Source organism: Camelus bactrianus, chromosome 8 (assembly GCF_048773025.1).
Source record: "Camelus bactrianus isolate YW-2024 breed Bactrian camel chromosome 8, ASM4877302v1, whole genome shotgun sequence".
NCBI lineage: Eukaryota > Metazoa > Chordata > Mammalia > Artiodactyla > Camelidae > Camelus > Camelus bactrianus.
The window spans coordinates 25467663-25487243 of record NC_133546.1 but is presented as its reverse complement, the minus strand read 5'-3'; the positions used below and the strand labels follow the sequence as shown (position 1 = coordinate 25487243).

Sequence of the window (19581 nt, the reverse complement as noted above, 5' to 3'; positions counted from 1 at the left end):
GTGTCAAATGTTATTTTTGTCTTCAGTAGTTGCAACATAAAAATAACCCTTTATTTTTTCATATGAACATTGAGATCTCAGCAAATGTTTAGCTCCCCTGACATTATTTTACTTGTCTTGATTTAAAAATCTTTCTGCAAGTTTTGAAATTCTTTGTAATTAAAATAAAAAATCAGAGAATCAACACACATGTCAAAACTGTGAGCTGAAACTGCAGAGAGCCACATATTTTAATTTTTTAATTATCAAGTACATTCACAAGACAGAAAAAACAAGCTTGTACAAGGATGACTCAAGCTGGCTGGATGTAGCTGTATCTGAAGCACAGACGTATGCGTCCAGAACAGGGGAGGCTGGTGCTATCAGAACAGTCTTCTGTGCTGATCACTGAGGGCTTCTGCAGTCATCAGTGCCACTTTCCACTTTCAAAGGCAACCCCCCTCTCCCAAGTCCTACACAGAAGGGGTTGTTTACCACCAATTTTCATGCCTTTATAACATGTGCAGGGATAAGAGTCAAATATATTTTCACTAGAAGACTTTTCACGTCGGGTATACATCTGGGCAAAATTTACACCTCAGTGCCCTGTTTTTCTCACTTCTTATTTTAATAGAATCAATTGTCTTACTTGGTAAATAAGTCTTCTAATTTTATATTAGTTTTGACCTTCTTGGAGTTAAATATTGACAAGCTTATAATCACTTAGTGGAGAAAGGAGAAAAGTCAAGTAAAAAACAAAGAGATGAACTTTCCTATTTTATAACACCACACTTCAAAATATATAGTCACATAGTAATGACACTGTGATTCTGGAACTAAAGAAATAAATAATGCAATGTAAACATTTAAAAACAAGTACTAAGAGCAAATAAATATTAAACAACATAAGTCTAACAAATCACTTATTAATACTTCAACATAAAAATGCTTGTTCTAAAAAGTAAAAAAGCTTGGAACACTGTTGTCAGTCTAGCCAAAAGCCACTTTTAGTTTACATGTATCAAGTTACAAACACATTTGTTACCTTTTAATGTATATCAAGTTATAAACAAACAAATTTGTTACTTTTGATGCTTTTCTTGCTGGGACCATTTTGAATACACAAAATCCTGAAGCTGCTTACTTTTAATTTTAAATAAAGTTAAATTTCAATAGCAGATATTTCATATTCTGAGCACAACATCACACATATAATCACATTATAGATACAATAATATTAAATGATCACTTGGAACGGACATCCTAACAATGCAAACACTTTTTCTTCATATTTGCTGAGTAGCAATTATGGTTTTTCCTTTATTGATTTTCCAACAATGGTAATGTGATTTTGATGCAATTACTAATAAATACAAGTACCAATACTTTGATCAACAACAAACACAATGGTTTATAACTATTAAGCTCAAAAGGCAACATTTATTTTTCCACACATACCTTGCTGGTTTTTCTAGATTCTTTCATAAGGATAAGAAGTAGTGGATCCTTTCTTTCTCCCTGGCCATCTGAAATTTCTAAATTCTGAAGAGAAATTCCATTTGGTTTAATTTGTCATTTCATTTCTGTGTTTTTGGTTCTTTCTCTCATCATTCTTCTTTAACTCTTTACTAGGAGAAAAATGATACAAAAATGTTCTAAATAAACCAAAACAATGTCTTTTGGCCACAACAAATGTTGGCATGCCCAGGCAACAGCACAGGTGAAAAACACACTGTGCAACAGACACACACAACCAAATAGGACCAAAATATTAACCTGCCTTCTTGAACATACTTCTAGTTTAGCTAGCTGAACTTCCAGAATTCACTTCTAGTTTGCCTCTTAAACATACCGTTAACACCTTTATAGTAGGACCAGCAGTTGCTTACGGCCTGCTCCACCAACGACTGGTTAATACAAGCAAAAAAGAAATACATTTCTCAAATACAGACACTAAGCATTGCAAACCCTGGGTAGCTTCCAGAAGTTAAGAGCAGGCAATCAGAGTTTATGAAGTTCTTCATTCACTGGAAAAAAAAATTGTCATGGATGATGCTTCAGGGTTAGTAACTGGAAAGCAGCACGTTATTAAACAACACTCTTTCATTTACTCCATGGCTGTGTCTACTTCTCCAAGTGGGTTAACTATTACAGCTTTTCAAATAAATCCAAAAAATGGTGGGTGTCATTTCTGATTGACAAGGAGAGTGATGGCTAACCATGTATCTAGATGCAGCTTTGAAATAAAACAATTTAAACCATTAATAAAAGTCAACAACCAATCAGCAGAAGAAACAAGAAGCTGTTTCTTTAGAGACCACGTGGTTAAGTCCAACCAGAGGGTGATAAAGCAGGGGCTGAACCTGACAGTTTGTAATGCAGTTACTCACGTACCAGTGGTGAGTGCCTGGACTTACACAACACTGCTGCTGTCTCTCCTCTAAATAGAAAGGACTTAACATCTGGTTGCTCTTAGAAAACAAACTTCAGCCTAAGGGTGATGGTAATCTGGTTAGGTGGGGGTCAGTTCCAGTGATCACTCATGAGAAAAGCAGAGACTAGTGCGTTATGGCAAAGGGGGATGCACTCATAACCATTTCCTGACCCTAAACAGGAGGGTTAGGGAGCACCTATGCTTTCAGGAATGGGCCCAATCTGAAACAAATGGTTGGACTACCTTTTCATGTGGAAAACAATTACACGTTGAGGGGAAAAAAACATCCTCTGTCAGTCCATGTTTCTTGATTTTAAATTTGTTTAACCAGTGTTATACACAGAAGCCCCACAATGTTTCAAGTGAGCATGCTCACAACAGCACCTGAGGTAGAGTGTAAAATGGGAGAGACACAGTGTGCTGAAGCACAATCGCACTGGGGGCAAAAAAGGGTGTCACTTCTGTCCTGGTGTATGTGCAAGTGAAGTACAGAAAACTTGCCTAAAATGAGAGTCTGATAAAGATGGGGAAGAGAGTCAAAAAGGCACTGGTGGATGAGGGGCACGAGCCACCAGGAGACTGTGGGAACCCCTGCAGGGGCAGTGGGGCAGGTGGAGACCTCAGAGGGATAACGGGGCGAAGCAGTGAGAGGAAGGGTGCAGGACAGCCACAGGACAAAAACAAGGAAGAGAAACAGTAAGGTGAAGGAGGGGGAGGGGATGACAGCTGGAGACAGTGAGATGGACCCTGCCCGAGACAGTGGGGCAGGCTGAATTGATCAGACGGAGGCTGTGTTGTGAGAAGTAAGGAGAGGGAACTCGAAGAGAAACTTAACTAGAAAAAGCTAGAGTAGGCAGTAAAGATAACATATTCAAGGGAAATGAATCAAACTAAGGAGAGGAAGGATAGAGAATGACAAAGACTGCCCAGGAAAGGCAGAAAAGGGGCAGAATGAAAGGAAAAGGAGAACAGACGGTCAAGCGTACACCTCGGACAAGGAGCAGCCCCCTTCTGACCACAGGGATAAGTGAGGATGGCACAACCCCCGATGATGGATGCTGACGGCGCAGGGATGAAGCAGCTAAGAGACGGCGGAGGTCTGCTGAAGAGGGCAGGCTAGGTGTCCTCTAACCAGGACGCCAGAAGGAACGCGAATCCTGGCTTTCTCTGCAGCATCTCCTCATAAAGCATCCCCGTAACAGGACAGAGGGAGAGAGGAACAGAGGGAGGGCCTTTAGAGCAAATCATATGAAAAGAGAAAGGGAAATCTCATAGCAAGATTTTGAAAATGAATATGAAACCAAGCTAGTGTTGGTGCGTACGTTATGTGCGAAAATTAAGATTCATAAAAGTACTGGGCCCTGCCCCACAGGAAATTCAATCCCGTAAGTATTCCCTGAAGGTCTGCTATGTGGCCAGACACCAGGCTAAGTCCTGTGGGAAAAAAATGTGAGCATGTTACAGCCTCTCCACAAGCACTTCTCATTTAATCAGAACAAGGAGGCAGAGCACTATGTAACAGAAATAACCCTGACCTTGGGGCCAGGAGATCAAGTCCTAGTTCCGGTACTTCTTAACTCTGACTCTGAGATGCTTATTTCTTTAAATGTAGAAAGAATGGGCTATATTAGAAAATTTTTGAAATTACTTTTGTTTCAAAAGAAAAGATCAAGCAGTATATACATCAATACATGTTGAGTAGAAAAATTAGAAAATACACGAAGTAAAATGAAGAAAAAAAAATCACCACAATTCTACCACTTGGAGATAACTACTGACATTTTTTGATGCATATTGTTCAATATTTTACATGTATGATATATATATAAACTATTTTATAGTCATCTTTTACTTAAAAATTTATCACAGATCTTTCCATGTCTATGAAAATACTTCTATAATGTAATAAATAATAGTCACATGGTATATTCTATTATATAAATGTTCCATAATTTAATCAACTCTTTATAGAAACTGAATTTTTTCCTTCTATTTTTAAAACACAGCTTGAAGGAGTAGCCTTTATCTGGAGACAACCTGACTCACTCATGTTCCCAGGACTCCCCATCAAAACCACCCTCTTCCAGGTCACAGATGGCCTTTTGGGTGCAAGTCCCAAAGGCATTTTTCAGTCTGTATTTTACTTCTGTTCTCTTTGGCGTTTGTCGTTGTTGACCACGCCTTTCCTAAATCTCTTCCCATTGACTCCGTGACGTGACCTTCCCCTGGCTTTCCTCTTACCTCTATGAGGGTGACTTTTCGGCCAGTCTGCTCGTTCTTCTTCACCTGCATGTCCGTGACGTGTCCTCGGTCCTCCCGGCTCTGCTCTCTGCCCACCTCAGAACTGCAGCAGGGAAGACGGGAGACAAGGAGCCATAAGAGAGCTGCTGCCACAGCTCGGATGAGGCTTTGACTTAGGGAAGTGGCAGTGGGAATAAAACGGGGAGATAAATGGGAGGATCTGAGGGAAACACATTCAACAGACCACATGAGTGATTACTATGTGGATGAGAGAACAGGGAGTTGCTGAAAATAATGTGGAGACATAAACCTTGGCTGGCTGAGCTCCTCTTTTACTGTATGAAGGGGCAAGAATAAAATTTTACTTGTCTCAGAAAAATATTAGCTGCCTGGGAAAAATCAGAAAGATTTTATCAAATTAAATAGGAAAATTTCTCTGTGTGTATATAAAAATGCAGAAAATTCCTTAATGACAAAGAAAGGGGTGAGGAAGTTTATGCAAAAGAAAACAGCGATATTCTGAACTGTGGGATAGGGAATACTGCTTTCCCAATGGTTCAACAGAAAAATACAAAACAAATATTTTGTGGATGAGTGTGTGGTAATGAAATTTATGTTAGAAAAAGTAAAGTGCAAGAACAATGTAAAAAGGGAAATTCAAAGAACAGAAGGCAGTGTCTCCTTTCTAAGATGTCCAGGAATGGTGGCAGACATCAAAATAGAGAAAACAAAGACTGAAACAGGTATAAGGATTTCAAAATCAGGCAATAAGTAGGATTGAACAGTGACTGCTGTGGACTCTGAGCTGTGTTCTTTCACAGGTTGAAGCCCTAACACCCAGAGCGAATATATCTGGAGACTGGGCCTTTAAGGAGGAAATTAAGGTCAAATGAGGCCATGAGGGTGAGGTCCTAAGACACAGAACTGGTGTCCTTATAAGAAGAAGAGACACCAGAGAGCACTTTCTCTCCACACATGTACAGAGGAAAGGCCATGTGAGGACGCAGCAAGAAGGTGGCCATCTGCAAGCCAGGATGAGGGGCCTCACCAGAAATCAACCCTGTTTGACCCTTGATCTTGAATTTCCAGCCTCTAGACCCATTGAAAAAAAAAAAGTTTCTTTTGTTTAAGCCCCCCAGTCTGTAGTACTGTTATGGCAGCCTGAGAAGACTGCCGTGGAGATGAACAAGCCAGGAAAATGATGACTGAGAAGGAAATGATCAGAAATCACAAAGAAGAAAGAATGAATAACATATGTTTAGAAAGGAGGAGAATGATTAGAGAGAAAGGAAAATATGAGCTCTGAAACAAAAAGCACGAATAACTCGCAATCTTTCTCCAGGGAACCTATGCTCTAGCATTAAAATAAAAAGGCAAGAGTCTGTGGATGCCAGGGTAACAAGGAGAATGAGGGACGCAAGCCAGGGATGATACAAAAAGACCCTGGCAAACTGGGGAGTGGACAATTCATCTAAGGAAGGCAACCCACTAGCTCAGCTCCAGTGGAGGGATGTAGTGGAAGAAGGTGCAGCTGTCGTCCAGAACTTCAAAAGAAGTCAGAAATATATATTTAAGTGAAATCCTTTTATATTTGGGCAACTGGTAAAATTATTCACAATGGATCTTGCTGGCAGGCCCAATTTAAAAAATGTATTTTTTTGCTCTGTGGTCCTATACTGCCCTGTTCTAGACATACCTGCTGGCCTCAGAGTATTTCAGACATGTCCATACTTTTGTGCCTTAGCTCCTGCCATCCTTCTGACTTCTAAATCCTTCTCTTTTTGTTCATTCTGTCTCTACATAGTTTTTAAGACTTAAATATTATCTTACATCTTTGGGTTTCCCTGACTACTGCAGAAAAATCAGACTGTGTGATCCTCTCCATTCTTTCTCTCTCATAACATACATACAATCTAACAGAAAACTACCCTGAAAAATACAACATCTGGATTTTTGCTTGCATACAAGATGGAGTAACAGGAATTAGATTTACTGCTCACCTAAAACTGGCAAAAAATTAGACAAAATATGTGAAACAATTTTCAAGATAGTGAATCACAGGGAATAAAAGAAACTGATACCCAAGAAATGGCAAATGAGATGAACCCTATGTCTGCCCGGCTTATTGTCCTGAGAGTTTCCAGGCCACAGCAGAGGGAGAAGAAACTGTGTGGAGCCTGGAGGACTCCCTGAGTGAGAGCTAGGAGTCTGCGGAGACACAAGGAGGCTACAGTTCACAGAGTGAGAGAAAGGAGAGAGCTTCGTAGTGAGAGAACTTGAAGACCTGCAAGGGGTTCGCTTCAAGTACTCAGCAGAGTAGAGACAAGCATACACATCTGAGGAAATTTCCTGAGGGCAGGGACAGTACCTATTCCCATCAGCCAGGATGGAAAACCTTACAACTCAGAGGGCATTGGGTAGAATACTCAGAAGGGATTTGTATCAGTAGTAAGGAAAAATTAGCCTTGGACTAAATGCGGTTCGAGTCCCACCTAACAAATTTTAAAAGCAAGACCTGAAAGGATCAAATTGCTTTGAAGTAGCTTAACTACATTCTAGAACAGAGCTTAAGAATATTCATAGGAATACAAAAATATCTAGCAACCAATAGATAAAATTTTCAATGTGTGGCATCCAATAAAAATTTACTAGGGATGCAACAAAATGGGAAAATACAACCCATGATGAGAACAACAACAAAAAAAAACCCCTAAAACTGACCCAGATGTTAAAATGATCAAAGATAGTAAAAGATAACTATATTCCTCCACCTGCTCCAAAGGTTAACAGACATATGGAAGATACCTAGAAGCCCAAACTGAACTTTCAGAGATGAAAACTAAAGTGTCTGAGGTGAAAAATATACTAGATGAGATTAAAGGCAGATTAGACACTGCAGAGAAAAGATGAGATAACCTGAAGGCAGCAACAGAAACTTGCGAGATGAAGTTCACAGAGAAAAAAAAGATAAAATATCAGTGAGCTGTGGGACACCTTCAAACGGCCTAATAATGTGTAATTGGAATCTTCAAAGGAGAGAAGAAACATTGGGGTACAGAAAAAAAAAAGTAGAAGAAAAAAAATGGCCTAAAATGTTTCAACATTTGGTAAAAGTTATAAACCAAGCCCAGCCAACCCCCAGCACAAGAAATATGAAGAAAACTACAACAAGGCACATCATAATAAAATTGCTCAAAACCAGTGATTAAGAGAAATCTTAAAGTAGCCAAAGTGGGGAAAACCATGTTATGCACAGTGGAATGCAGATAAGCGTAATAGCCTATTTCTTGCTGGAAAAAACTGCAAGTGAGAAGACAGTGGAACAACATCTTTAATGTACCAGGAAGAAACAAATGCAAATCTTTCAATGCAAAATTGTATACCAAATGAAACGGCTTTCAAAAACAAAGGTGATATAGTCCTTTGCAGACATGCAAAAAGTGAAGGCATCCATTTTCAGCTAACTGACAAGAAACTGCACTATAAGGAATGTCAAAGGAAATCCTTCAGGCAGAAGGAAAACTGTAGAAGATGGAAATACGGATCTACACAAAGAAATGAAAAACACTGAAAATGGTAATGAAATGTGCCATTATGTAAGATTTTTCTTATTATTCAACCTCGCCAAAAGATAACACTGTAGGCAAAAATAACAATCTAGTGAGGGGTTTATAACATATGACTACAGAAGCATGAAGGTCAGGAGGGAAGAAACGCTATTTTAAATCTCTTGAGGATATACTGTGTGATAAGGTTTGTATTATAAACCCTAATGGAATCACTAAAATGGAAACAGAGTCATAGAGAGTAAACTAAGAAACTAAACAAGATAAAATGTATAAAAGATATTCAATCTAAAACAAAGCACATAAAGATGAAAACAGGAAACAAAGAATTAATGAAACAGGAAAGAAAAAGCTGTATGATGGCTAAAATTCAATTATATTATATAAATATATAAATATATAAATAATATACAAAATACAGAAATATAAAAAACAATTATATTAAATGTAAATGTTTATCTAGTTACCTTAGTTAAAAGGCAAAGATGGTCGCATTGAATAAAAAAAATTAACTCAAATATGCTGCCTTTAAAAAATACTTCTTTTTAACCTACTTGTATTTTCACATATGAAAAATATGTACCATTCTAATACTACCAAAAGAATACTGGAATGACTTTACCAATATTAAACAAAGGAGATTTTAAAACAGAGGATATGACCCAAAATATAGGACTGCAGGCTTATTTAATAATAAGGGTGTCAACCCTTCAAGAGGATGTAACAGTCCCAAATATACAGGTACCTAATAAAGAGTTTCAAAATACATGACAAAAAACTAACAGAACTACAAGAAGGAAAAAATAAGCCTACAACATTAGTTGGAGATTTCAATACCCAACTCTCAATAATTGATAGAACAGGTAGACAGAAAATCAGTTAAGGCAACATAAGAACTAAGTACACTATTAACTCATGTGGCTAATTTATTTATAAAAGGACATTACAGTAGACAAGCACATAATACACATTCTTTCCAAGGGCACTCAAAACTTTTACTGACAGAGATCATAGTAGGATCATAAACCAATTCTCAATAAATTTAAAAGGAGTCAGATCATACAAAGTATGTTCTCTGATGTCAGTGAAATTTAAATTAGAAATAACAATCTCTAGAAAAATCCCTAAATAATGGAAATAAAATAGTCCACTTCTAAGTAACCCACAGGCCAAAGGAGAAATCCAAAAGAAAATAAGAAAGTGTACTGAATGAAATGAGCATGAAACAACACATCAAAATTTGTGTAACACCATTAAAGCAGTACTTAGTGGGAAATTTATGGCACTAATGTTTGTATTAGGAGAGAAGAAAAGTGTTAAATCAATGACTACAGTTTCTATTTTAAAAATCTAGAAAGAGAAGCAGAAATTAAACCCCCCAAAAGCAGAAATAAAGATCACAGTGGAAATCAATGAAACAGAGAACAGATAAACAATAAAGAGAAATCAATGAAACAAAGCTGGTTCTTTTCAGTAAAACTGATAAACCATTTACCAGGGTGTCTGGAGAAAACAGAGTAAAGAAATAAATTATTAACAGCAGGAATTAGAGAGGCAACATTATTACAGATTCTATTAATATTAAAAAGATAATAAGGAAATATTATGAACAACTTTATGTCAATAAACTCAACCACCTGGATGAAATGGACAAGTTCCTTGAGAGACACAAATTATCAATACCCTATACAAGAGAAACGTATAACCTTAATAGCTCTACTTGTATTAAACACATTGAACTTGCAGTTAAAAATCTTCCAAAACAGAATACTCTAGGCTCAGATAGCTTTACAGGTAAATCCACCCAACATCTGAAGAAGAAATAGAGTGACATCAGCAGCAATGGTAGTGTAAGCACTTCTGAAAATTCTCTCCTCCAAATAAGCTATGAAAAAACTAACAAAAATAGTTTGGATCAACTTTTTCAGATTCTGGGAATTAGCCAATAGCTTGTACCAACTGGAGAATGTTTATTCAGGAATAATGGTTGACACTTGGTAAGAACAGTGAGCTTTGTGGTATTTATACTTGAGCTTATTACATTCCCACTGTGGCTCTGTGGGTACCTTTAAAAAGAAGAGCCTGCATTTATGGTGAAAGCCAGCAACTTGGCAGCCACTGAGGGGAGCAGAACAGGGCTGAAGCTCTTTCAAAGTCTCATTCCCAAGGAATTGTCATTATCTGATCTGTCTGGTGGTTCCCTGGAAGACACCACTTTTAAGCCTGTCTGCATTTGACCTATCTTTCTCAGGAACAATTACAGATAACTTCAGGGATGCCTGAGTGGTGAGTAACAGTAGGCAAACAACAGACTGACTAAAAAGATGTAAAGAAAAAGCTGGGGGAATGAGATGCCCACAGGGGTTTTGAAAAGCTCAGACTCAGTCCTGGGAGTCTGGAAGGTCTCCCATGTGTAGGGCTGTGCGTGCATAGAAAAGACCAGAGAAGCCTTTATGCCCTCACTGCTGGCTGACCTTAACACTCTATGCCAACAGGAATTGAGGGCTAAGACAGAGCTGTCAACTGCCTGGCTGGGTGTGGAGGGTGTGCACAGAACACACAGAGCCCCTAGTAAGATAGGGGCACCTACTGGTTCCAGGCGTTTAAGGAAATCTGTGTCCAATTATTGGCTGATCACTGATCTAACTCAGTAGAGACTCCTGTGGCCAAACATTACAATTATAGAACTAAAGAATTTGTTCAGAGAAGTGACTTACCAAAGAACAACAACTACAATAAGTAGGAACTACAAACCCTGGGGACTGGGGGTGGGGAGAATCTAATTTCAAGAGTTGTTACATTAGGTCATTTAAAATGCCCAGTTTTCAACAAAAGATTACAAGACATGCAAGGAAACAAGAAAGTATGGCCTACATACAAGAAAAATGCAATCAACAGAAACTGTCCCTTAGGAAGCCAAGACACTGGACTTCCTAGACAAAGACTTGAAATCCACTATTGTAAATACGTTTGGAGAACTAAAGAAAACTGTATTTAAAGAACTAATGCAAAGTATGAGAACATCTCATCAGAGCATATTAATAAAGAAATAGAAATTGCAAAAGGAAGATGTAATTCCAAATTTGCACAGACTGTTCCAGAAAACTGAAGAGGAGTGAATTCTTCTTAACTCATTTCATGAAGCCAGCTTACTCTGACACCAAAACCAGATTAAGACATTGCAAGAAAAGAAAACTATATACCCATATTTCTCATGAACAAAATGCAAAAAATTAGAAATAAAATTTTAGCAAGTCCACCAATTTATAAAAAGGATAACACACTATGACTAAATGAGGTTTAGTCTAAGAATGAAAAGGTTGTTTAACATTTGAAAATCAATGTAATTTACCATTTTAACAAATTCAAAAGAAAAATCATATAATTAACAGTGTGGAAAAAGCATGTGACAAAAACCCAACATCTATTCCTGACACAAACTATATCAGCAGACTACAAAATGAATAAATAAAGGGCATTTATTAAGAAAAAACCTATGATAATCTATTTAATAGTGAAAGACTGAATGCTTTCCCACTTACTTCTTTTAAGGATAAAAGAAGATAAGAGTATCTACTCTCATCATTCCTATTCAACATTGTACTGGAGGTTCTAGCCAGCACAAGGAGCAAGGAAGGAAGGAAGGAAGAAAAGAAGAAAGGGAGGGAGGGAGAGAAGGAGGGAAGGAAAGAGGGAGGAGAGAGAGGGAGAGGGAGGAAAGGCATCTAGATTGGGAAGGGAGATATTAAACTGGCATATATATGTGTGTGTGTGTGTGTATATATATACACACACACATACACATACATATATTAATGACTGTCTATGTAGAAAAATCTGGTGAAGTCTACCAGAAAGCTATTAAAACTAACAAGACAGTTTAGTAATGTGGCATGATACAAGATCAACATACAACAATTAGTAGTATTTCCATAAGTTAGCAACAAACAATTGTAAATTGAAATTGAAAAATACTATAATTTAACTATGAAATATGCAGGAATAAATCTGCCAAATATATGCAGGACTTATACACTGAAAACTAACAAACAATGCTGAGAGAAATTATAGAAGGCCTAAATAAATGGAGAAATATTTCATGTTAATGCGTCAGATTGAATATTCTTAACATGTCAATTCTCCCCAAACTTATCTGTGGATTCAAGGCACACCAACTGGAATTCAAGAATGCTATAATATAGAAATTGGCAAGCTTATTCTAAAATTCACGTGGACATACAAAAGACCTTGAATAGCTAAACCAACTTCAAAAAAGGACAAAGTTGGAGGACCAGTAATACCTAATTTCAAGACATACTATAAAACTACAGTAATCAAGACAGTGTAAAGACAGAAGTAAATCAAAGGATCGGAACAGAGTCCAGAAACAGACTCACACTTATACTGACAACTGATTTTCAATGAAGGTGCAAAGGCCATTCAGTTGAAGCAGGATTGTTTTTTCAACAAATAATGCTGGAACAAATGAATATCCAAATGCAAACAAAACAAAATTCTCTTATCTAAACCTTACACCATAAACAAAAATTAACACAAAACAGATCACAGACTTAAATTTAAAAACCAACTGAATTAAGCGGGGGAGTGTACAGCTTAGTGGTAGAATGCATGCTTCGCAAGCGTGAGGTCCTGGGTTCAATCTCCTGTATCTCCATTACAAAATAAATAAATAAACCTAATAACAACAAAAAATAAAACCAACTGTATTAAAGTTTTACAGGAAAACACAGGAGAAAACCTTTGTGACTTTGGAGCAAGGTTTCTTAGATACTATACTAAAGCATGATTTAAAAAAGGAAAAAATTGAGGAACTAGACTTCATGAAAATCAAAAAAGTTTCCTTCTCTAAAGCTACTGTTTAAAGAATGAAAAGGCATAAGAGACTGGGAGAAAATACCACAAATCATGTATCTGATAAAGAACATATTTAAAATATATAAAGAACAGCATGATGTCACATAACCGATAATGGATGGTTTTGATTTCAGAAAGGGTAGGGGGTGGAAGGATGAGAAAAAAGGCTTTCATTTTTCAAATGAACAATCAAAGTAAGACCTTTGAAAAAAGTTGCAAGAATCTAAAACAAAAAAATTATTTACAAAACAGAAACAGACTCATAGACATAGAAAACAAACTTATGGTTACCAGTGGGGAAGAAGGTAAGAAGGGGTAAAATGGGAGTTCGAGATGTGCAGGTACTAACTGGTATACATAAAATAGATAAACAAGTTTATACTGTATAGGACAGAGAACTATATTCAATATCTTGTAGAAGCTTATGGTGAAAAGAATATGAAAATGAATATATGTATATTCACGTATGACTGAAGCATTGTGCGCTGTACATCAGAAATTGACACAACATTGTAAACTGACTGATAAAAATAAAAGAAATTTTAAAAAGATAAAAATAAAAGAAATTAAAATCCAGAAAAAAAAGTTGCAAGTAGTAGGGTATTTTAAGGAAAAAAGATGAACTACTTCCTTCTCATGAAGAGAAGAAACTGAAGGAGTCTGGAATAGGATTATAAAAATGGAAAAAATATATAGTGGAGGAGAGATTGGATACTTGGAATTAACTCTTATGGCTGCACTATATTAAGAAGAGATTTCATTCATTCATTTAGTTCACATTTGAGTGTTCTTAAATAAAGGGCTTTAATCTAATTGACCATCTGAATTAACTTCTCCCTGGCTAAAGAAGTTAATGAAATAAAGCACTCTGTTTTTTCAAAAAAACCAACAAACTCAAGATAAAATATATTAGTAACTAAGGATCAGTAATACTATTTAAGGGTTATAACATATTTTAGAAGCTTCATTACAAGCTCTGACTTGGGTAGCAGATAATACCATCGTAGGGGCATGAGACACAAAAAGTAAGTTTTAGACTTTCAAGCAAATGTCTTTAAATCAACCTAAAAATGTTGGTTCTTCATATCTTAAAAAAAGAATGTAGCTTTACTAAAATGTTTGCACAGAAGTGACTGACATTTCTTAAAAAAATAAATAAAAAGAGTAAACGAGGCACAAAATTCAAGCGGAAAATGGTGAGAGGCAGTCCTATGTGGCTCATTTATATATTTCGGTCAACCAACTAATAAGAAGATGTTAGAAACTGAATGGCAGGGCTGCAAAGTAACAAACAAAAAATTGCCTCTGTTGATTTACTTGGGTACAATGGGCTCATTTAAGCAAATGAGAGAAATAAAAGAAATGACTTCTTTGTACATACTGGGCTGTAGTATTTCCACCTTCAACTCGCCTACAGTTTTTAAGTCATGAGAAATATATCTTAATTCATCCTTACTTCTAAGAAATTATGAGTGTAGGGAAAACCCAAAGGCTTTAGATGAACTCAAGCATTTAGACATATCTGAACTTCTCATGAAAATTTACTTTCAGAAGCTTCTTAAGTGCTCTGTGTTCAAAAAAAAGAAGCCAAGCTAACCTGACAGGCTTCAGAAGCTGGAATATTTTGTGAGGCTTTCTTGAATTTTAACCTGGAGAGTGTTGCATGGATCTCTGTGTCATCTGAAAATAGGCATCCAATGCAGTCAGACTGACTACAGAGTCTTTCACTCACATGTTACGTAGAAATTGTAAAAAAATCTTATAAAACATGTTCAAAGAGAGAGCTGCTCCCATTTGTATAAAATATGGTTGTTGAAACATGGTCATATAAAATTTGGTTGTTGAAACGAGTTTGTCCTCACTGATCCCATGTATTTTTTTATATGTGTAATCTGTCTTTGAGTATACATACACTCCTCAGAGTTGGTTATTATATTATCAACTATTACGTCAAATTTTAATTGTTTGGCGACTGGGACTGAAAACATACCTGGCAGATATAACAAAAGCAAAAACAAAAACCTGCAAGACCTGAGATGTGTGTTTGCATCATATGACAGCAGAGAGAAGGCATGGGAAGAGCAGATTAGGAAACTGGGGATTTGTGTTCTGGTACTGGGTCTGCCTCTCACTATCTCTCAGATCTTGTTTCTCCACATGTAAAAGAGGGGTTAGAATGCTGGTCTGCAGGGAAATGGTGAGATAATGTGAATGACTGCACTCTGAAGTGATACAGGGCTATACATAATTATATAATCTTCAGTAGATTTTTCTCTCTCAAAAAGAAAGGTTTTTAAATCTACAACAAAATGGGATCTTACCAAGGAGACTAATAACACTGAACATAGTACAAAAAACAAACACACACCCCAGACGTCTGGGGATCTGAAGATTTAGGTCTTGCTTTTAGTTCAAGTGCTAACATAAACGTGCCCTGTGAAATGTGCACAAGGCTTTTCCCCTTAGTCTTCCTGACTGCAGAACAAAGAGCATATAGAATTTCTAAGGTATCTTCAAGGTCATGATTCTGTGACTCTTTTAAAATACCATTTAAAAATTCTGTTTGTCTTTCATCTGTAGAATGAAAGATTATCTTGGGAAATAATGTATGGTTTTATTTGATAATTCCTGTAAATTAGACTGTCATTTTAATCAGAATTTCTGAACTGGAAGAAACATTCTTCAAAATGTCAAAGTCTAGAGTAAGGTCAACTTGAACAAATATTTTCCTGAAGGACAGTCAGTAGGGATTAGCTGTGTGCACGTGTAAGCATGTACCTAGACACAGGGACAGTGGAGGTGGATGGGAGGGCATGACAGATACCTAAGAAGGTTGTTACACGCATGTGATAGTTGGCTAGTCATGTGTGAATATGAAGTTTGGGCTTAAAATTAGGTATAAAATGATCTGCAAAGATAAAAATTGGGAAGTATTTTGGGAAGGCTTTTGATTTTTTTTTTTCCCTGAGGTAAAAGAGGGATTTTTCTATTTATGTATTAAGCAAGTACCAAATAAAAATACAAAAACTTTCTAGAGATATTTTAAAATTAACACCTCAAAAATTGCTCAAATACACTAAGCATTTGTAAAAATATATATAACGATAATTTTCTGGGTATTAGCTTTTTTTCTTTAATGCCTCAAAATAGGCATTTCATAATTTCTTTGGCCACATTGTCTACTTGTTTTCAGTTAATGTCATTTCAAAATGTTATTCAAACAAAATAAATGACAGAATGGTCCACAAAACAATACCTCAGCATGATATTTTATTTAGTACTATTTCTTATAACTTTGCAATACATATTCTCAAAGTCTAATCGTTAAAATATTTTCCTTAAATGATCTAAACTCTTTTAGAAATCAATTATCCAAAATTTAACTTGTAGTGTGGTGTTATGAAGAGGGAAATGGAGAAACCGTCCTTAAAACACCAACATCACGAACAACAACAACAACAACAACAACAACAACAACAACAACCACCACCACCACTATTTATCATCGAAATTATTTAGGAGGGAAAGCTGCTTACTGTGTCACAGACTCTGAGCCCAGTCTGAAATCCTGGGACCTGACTGACTGCTGTGAAAGAAGAAGAACAGAGAGTAAGTCACAAACCTCAGAAGACAACACGGGCAATATTCACATGCTGAAAACCCACCAACTGGCTGAGTGAGGAGAGAGCATGCCCGTGCAGAACATACGTGTCTATGAGCATAATGCATTCATTCACTCCTATGAGAAGGCAAGGAAACAGCGCTCCAGATCCATTATGCACTCTTTGCAAATAGAGTCAGCTTTTAGGTGTGTGGCGAAGAGTTGGTTGTGAATTGGCCTAAATTAGTTTAGTAATACTATGTCATATTACTTAAATTCTAAATTTATCTTTCAGCATTGCAACTTTCCTTTATAATCTTTTCAGCATACTCTGTTTTCATAGAGATACTCACTGAACTGTATGTAAAATTTTGAATCTGAAAGCTCTTTAAATCTACTACAAAATTTGTTCAGTATATCTGCTTTATTAACAGCACCTCCATGAGGAAATCAAATAAGTGCTTTCTGTGGTGCCTGATGATATCTGAGTGTTAGATGGTTTCTCAACAGTTTGAACATTAATTCCAAATGAAAGCATACTGTGGAAAAATAGTGCTTGATACGGGACAGTATTTTAGAAATCAACTCAATCTTGCTATAAAATAGTCTTGCAAATGTTTTTAGAGATAATTACATGCTATGGAAAGGATCTACTTAAAATTCACACAGAAAATATAAACTGCTAATATGTTAAAGTCTTGAATTACATACAAATGAAAGAGATTATACCATATTCACCTAATTAAATTTTTTAAACTTCAGAAAACAAAAATACCCAAAGTGAAATGAAAGAAGAGGAGGACAACTTTCTCTTTCAGTCTTGAGCTGAGTAACTACTGCTTTGCCAGTCTTATCTCTACTGAAGTTTGTTTTTGCTTTTTTAGATTTCCTCCTTCATAATCAGATTTCAGCAAGATTTGGCACTGAGTATCTTCAAACAAGTATAACTTTTCTTATAAAGATTTCAAGAGGGTTTTGTCATTTTCTGGACTGTAGTTATGTGATATTATTGCTAGCTATGCAGCTTTAAATCAAGCATATGATAAAAACAAGAGTTAAATAACAAGAAGACATAGTGGTGAAAGGTGGATGTTGTAGTAAGTGATCCAATTCAAAGAAAGAACAATTCTTGATTCTTCTCCACCAGTGAAGATGATCTGACTCAGTTAAAATGTGTTTCGGGAAAAAAAGTACAAACACGTGGAAAACTTAAATTCAAGGGCTAATTCATCTTGCAGAATAGTCTACCTGCCCTCAACTCAATAGAACAAGAAGTAAAGAAAACCATCAAAACCTCTCAGAAAGCATCAGTTATAACCAAATTTCTTCTGTTTTCCCCTAGATTTATGAAATAAATTCTGAACAGAGCAATCAAATTATAGGTAAGTTTTTTTTTTTAACATGGTGTAAGCATTACTTCTCTCTCTTTGCCCAAGGCAAGACCAACATCTTAACATATGTATATACAGTCCTCCCTCTTATCTGAGGGGGATTGGTTCCAGGACACTCCCGCCCTTACAGATACCAAAATCTGCAGATGCTAAAGTACCTTATATAAAATAGTGTAGTATTTGCATATGACCTAACAACCTCCTGTATACTCTAAATCATCTCTAGATTACTTATAATTCCTAATATGATGTAAATGCTATGAAAATAGTTGTAAATACAATGTAAATGCTATGTAAATAGTTGCCAGCATGGCAAATTCAAGTCTTGCTTTTTAGAACTTCCTGGAATTTTTTTTTTTTTCTGAATAATTTTGATCCATGGTTGGTTGACTCTTCAGATGTGGAACCCACAGATAAGGAAGGCCGACTGTATGTGGAATGTTTCAAAACAACTGGATTAAGAAAAAAAAAAAAACCAACATAATGGCTCTAATCAGATTTAAGCCTACTCCAGAGGCTGAGAGAAGAGACATCAGACTGAATTATACATCTCTGTTAAGTCAGTGCTACTTCTCCTTGTTTGTTGTGACCCCGACAAATAAGTAACAACGTATTGCCACATGCAGGTCTTACCAAACCTGCTTTCAGTAGTCTTTTCATGTGAAATGGGTGCTGTGATGCTCTCAGAAAATTGAGCTTAAGTAGATTAAACACTGTCCCTGACATCTTTCCTACTGTGTTACTCCATTACTGTTATGGGTATATCCAAGTCCTTTTTCATGATGCAAGGTTGGCTTACCCTGTGTTTGAATCCTGTCAATCACAAATTAATCTGGGAGTCACATGACAAAGTCTTAACACTTATTTGTAAAAGGACACTTATTTAATCAGGACCAATACTTCACTTCTAAACACCTTTACTCACTCATTCCTTGGTCTCAGCAGCAGCACGCCATATGGGTAGTTACTCATGGAGGCAGAAGGAGGGGGAAGAAGGAGGTGTCTCTGTGAGCTGTTTGGTTTCACTTTATCTTTAAACAAAAAAGCCCCCAAGGCTATGAGACAATCAGCCCATGAGCACCCCCCACCATCAAGGCCAAGGAGCATGGCTGCCCTTCTTTCCCTCCTGTCCACACACTCCTCTCGGACAGCTGTTTTGTGACTTCGTTTCCTCTTCACGGATACCCTTGATTTGGAGAGGAGGGGATGAAGAGAGGAAGATGAGCAAAGCAAAGGAGATGAATGAAAGGATAAGAAGGTAGAGACTCCTGCTTCCCAAACCCTCACAACTTTGGAATGATGCTTTTAAATTCAGATGCAGTGAGACAAACATGAGAGGAATGATTAGTGGAGTGATTTTCAGGGCCTCTACTCATTACATGGAGATTTACCAAGAAGAAACAACTCATAAATAACTTTGTAAAAGAGAAATGGGCCATGCAAACAACTCACCCAAATATTTCTATAAACTTGAAGAATGAATGTAAAATTAGG

The 19581-nt window shown here is 36.6% G+C and overlaps 1 protein-coding gene across 6 annotated transcripts in view; it reads right to left on the bottom strand.

Moving 5' to 3' along the window:
• Positions 1-201: 201 nt before the first annotated feature.
• The window catches only part of AHI1 (Abelson helper integration site 1), a 176163-nt gene continuing 156783 nt past the window's right edge, over positions 202-19581 (bottom strand). For 3 of the 6 annotated variants that reach the window (XM_074368301.1, XM_074368303.1, XM_010965613.3), the window contains 3 exons: positions 16632-16681; positions 4655-4757; positions 202-1607 (listed from right to left, as the gene is read on the bottom strand). In XM_074368301.1, the coding sequence (XP_074224402.1) occupies positions 1605-1607; positions 4655-4757; positions 16632-16681 (156 nt within the window). In that variant the 3' untranslated portion in view covers positions 202-1604. Of the gene's footprint in view, positions 1608-4654; positions 4758-16631; positions 16682-19012; positions 19274-19581 lie in introns of those variants that run through there. The other 3 variants (XM_074368302.1, XR_012508578.1, XR_012508579.1) reach the window with 3 other exon arrangements.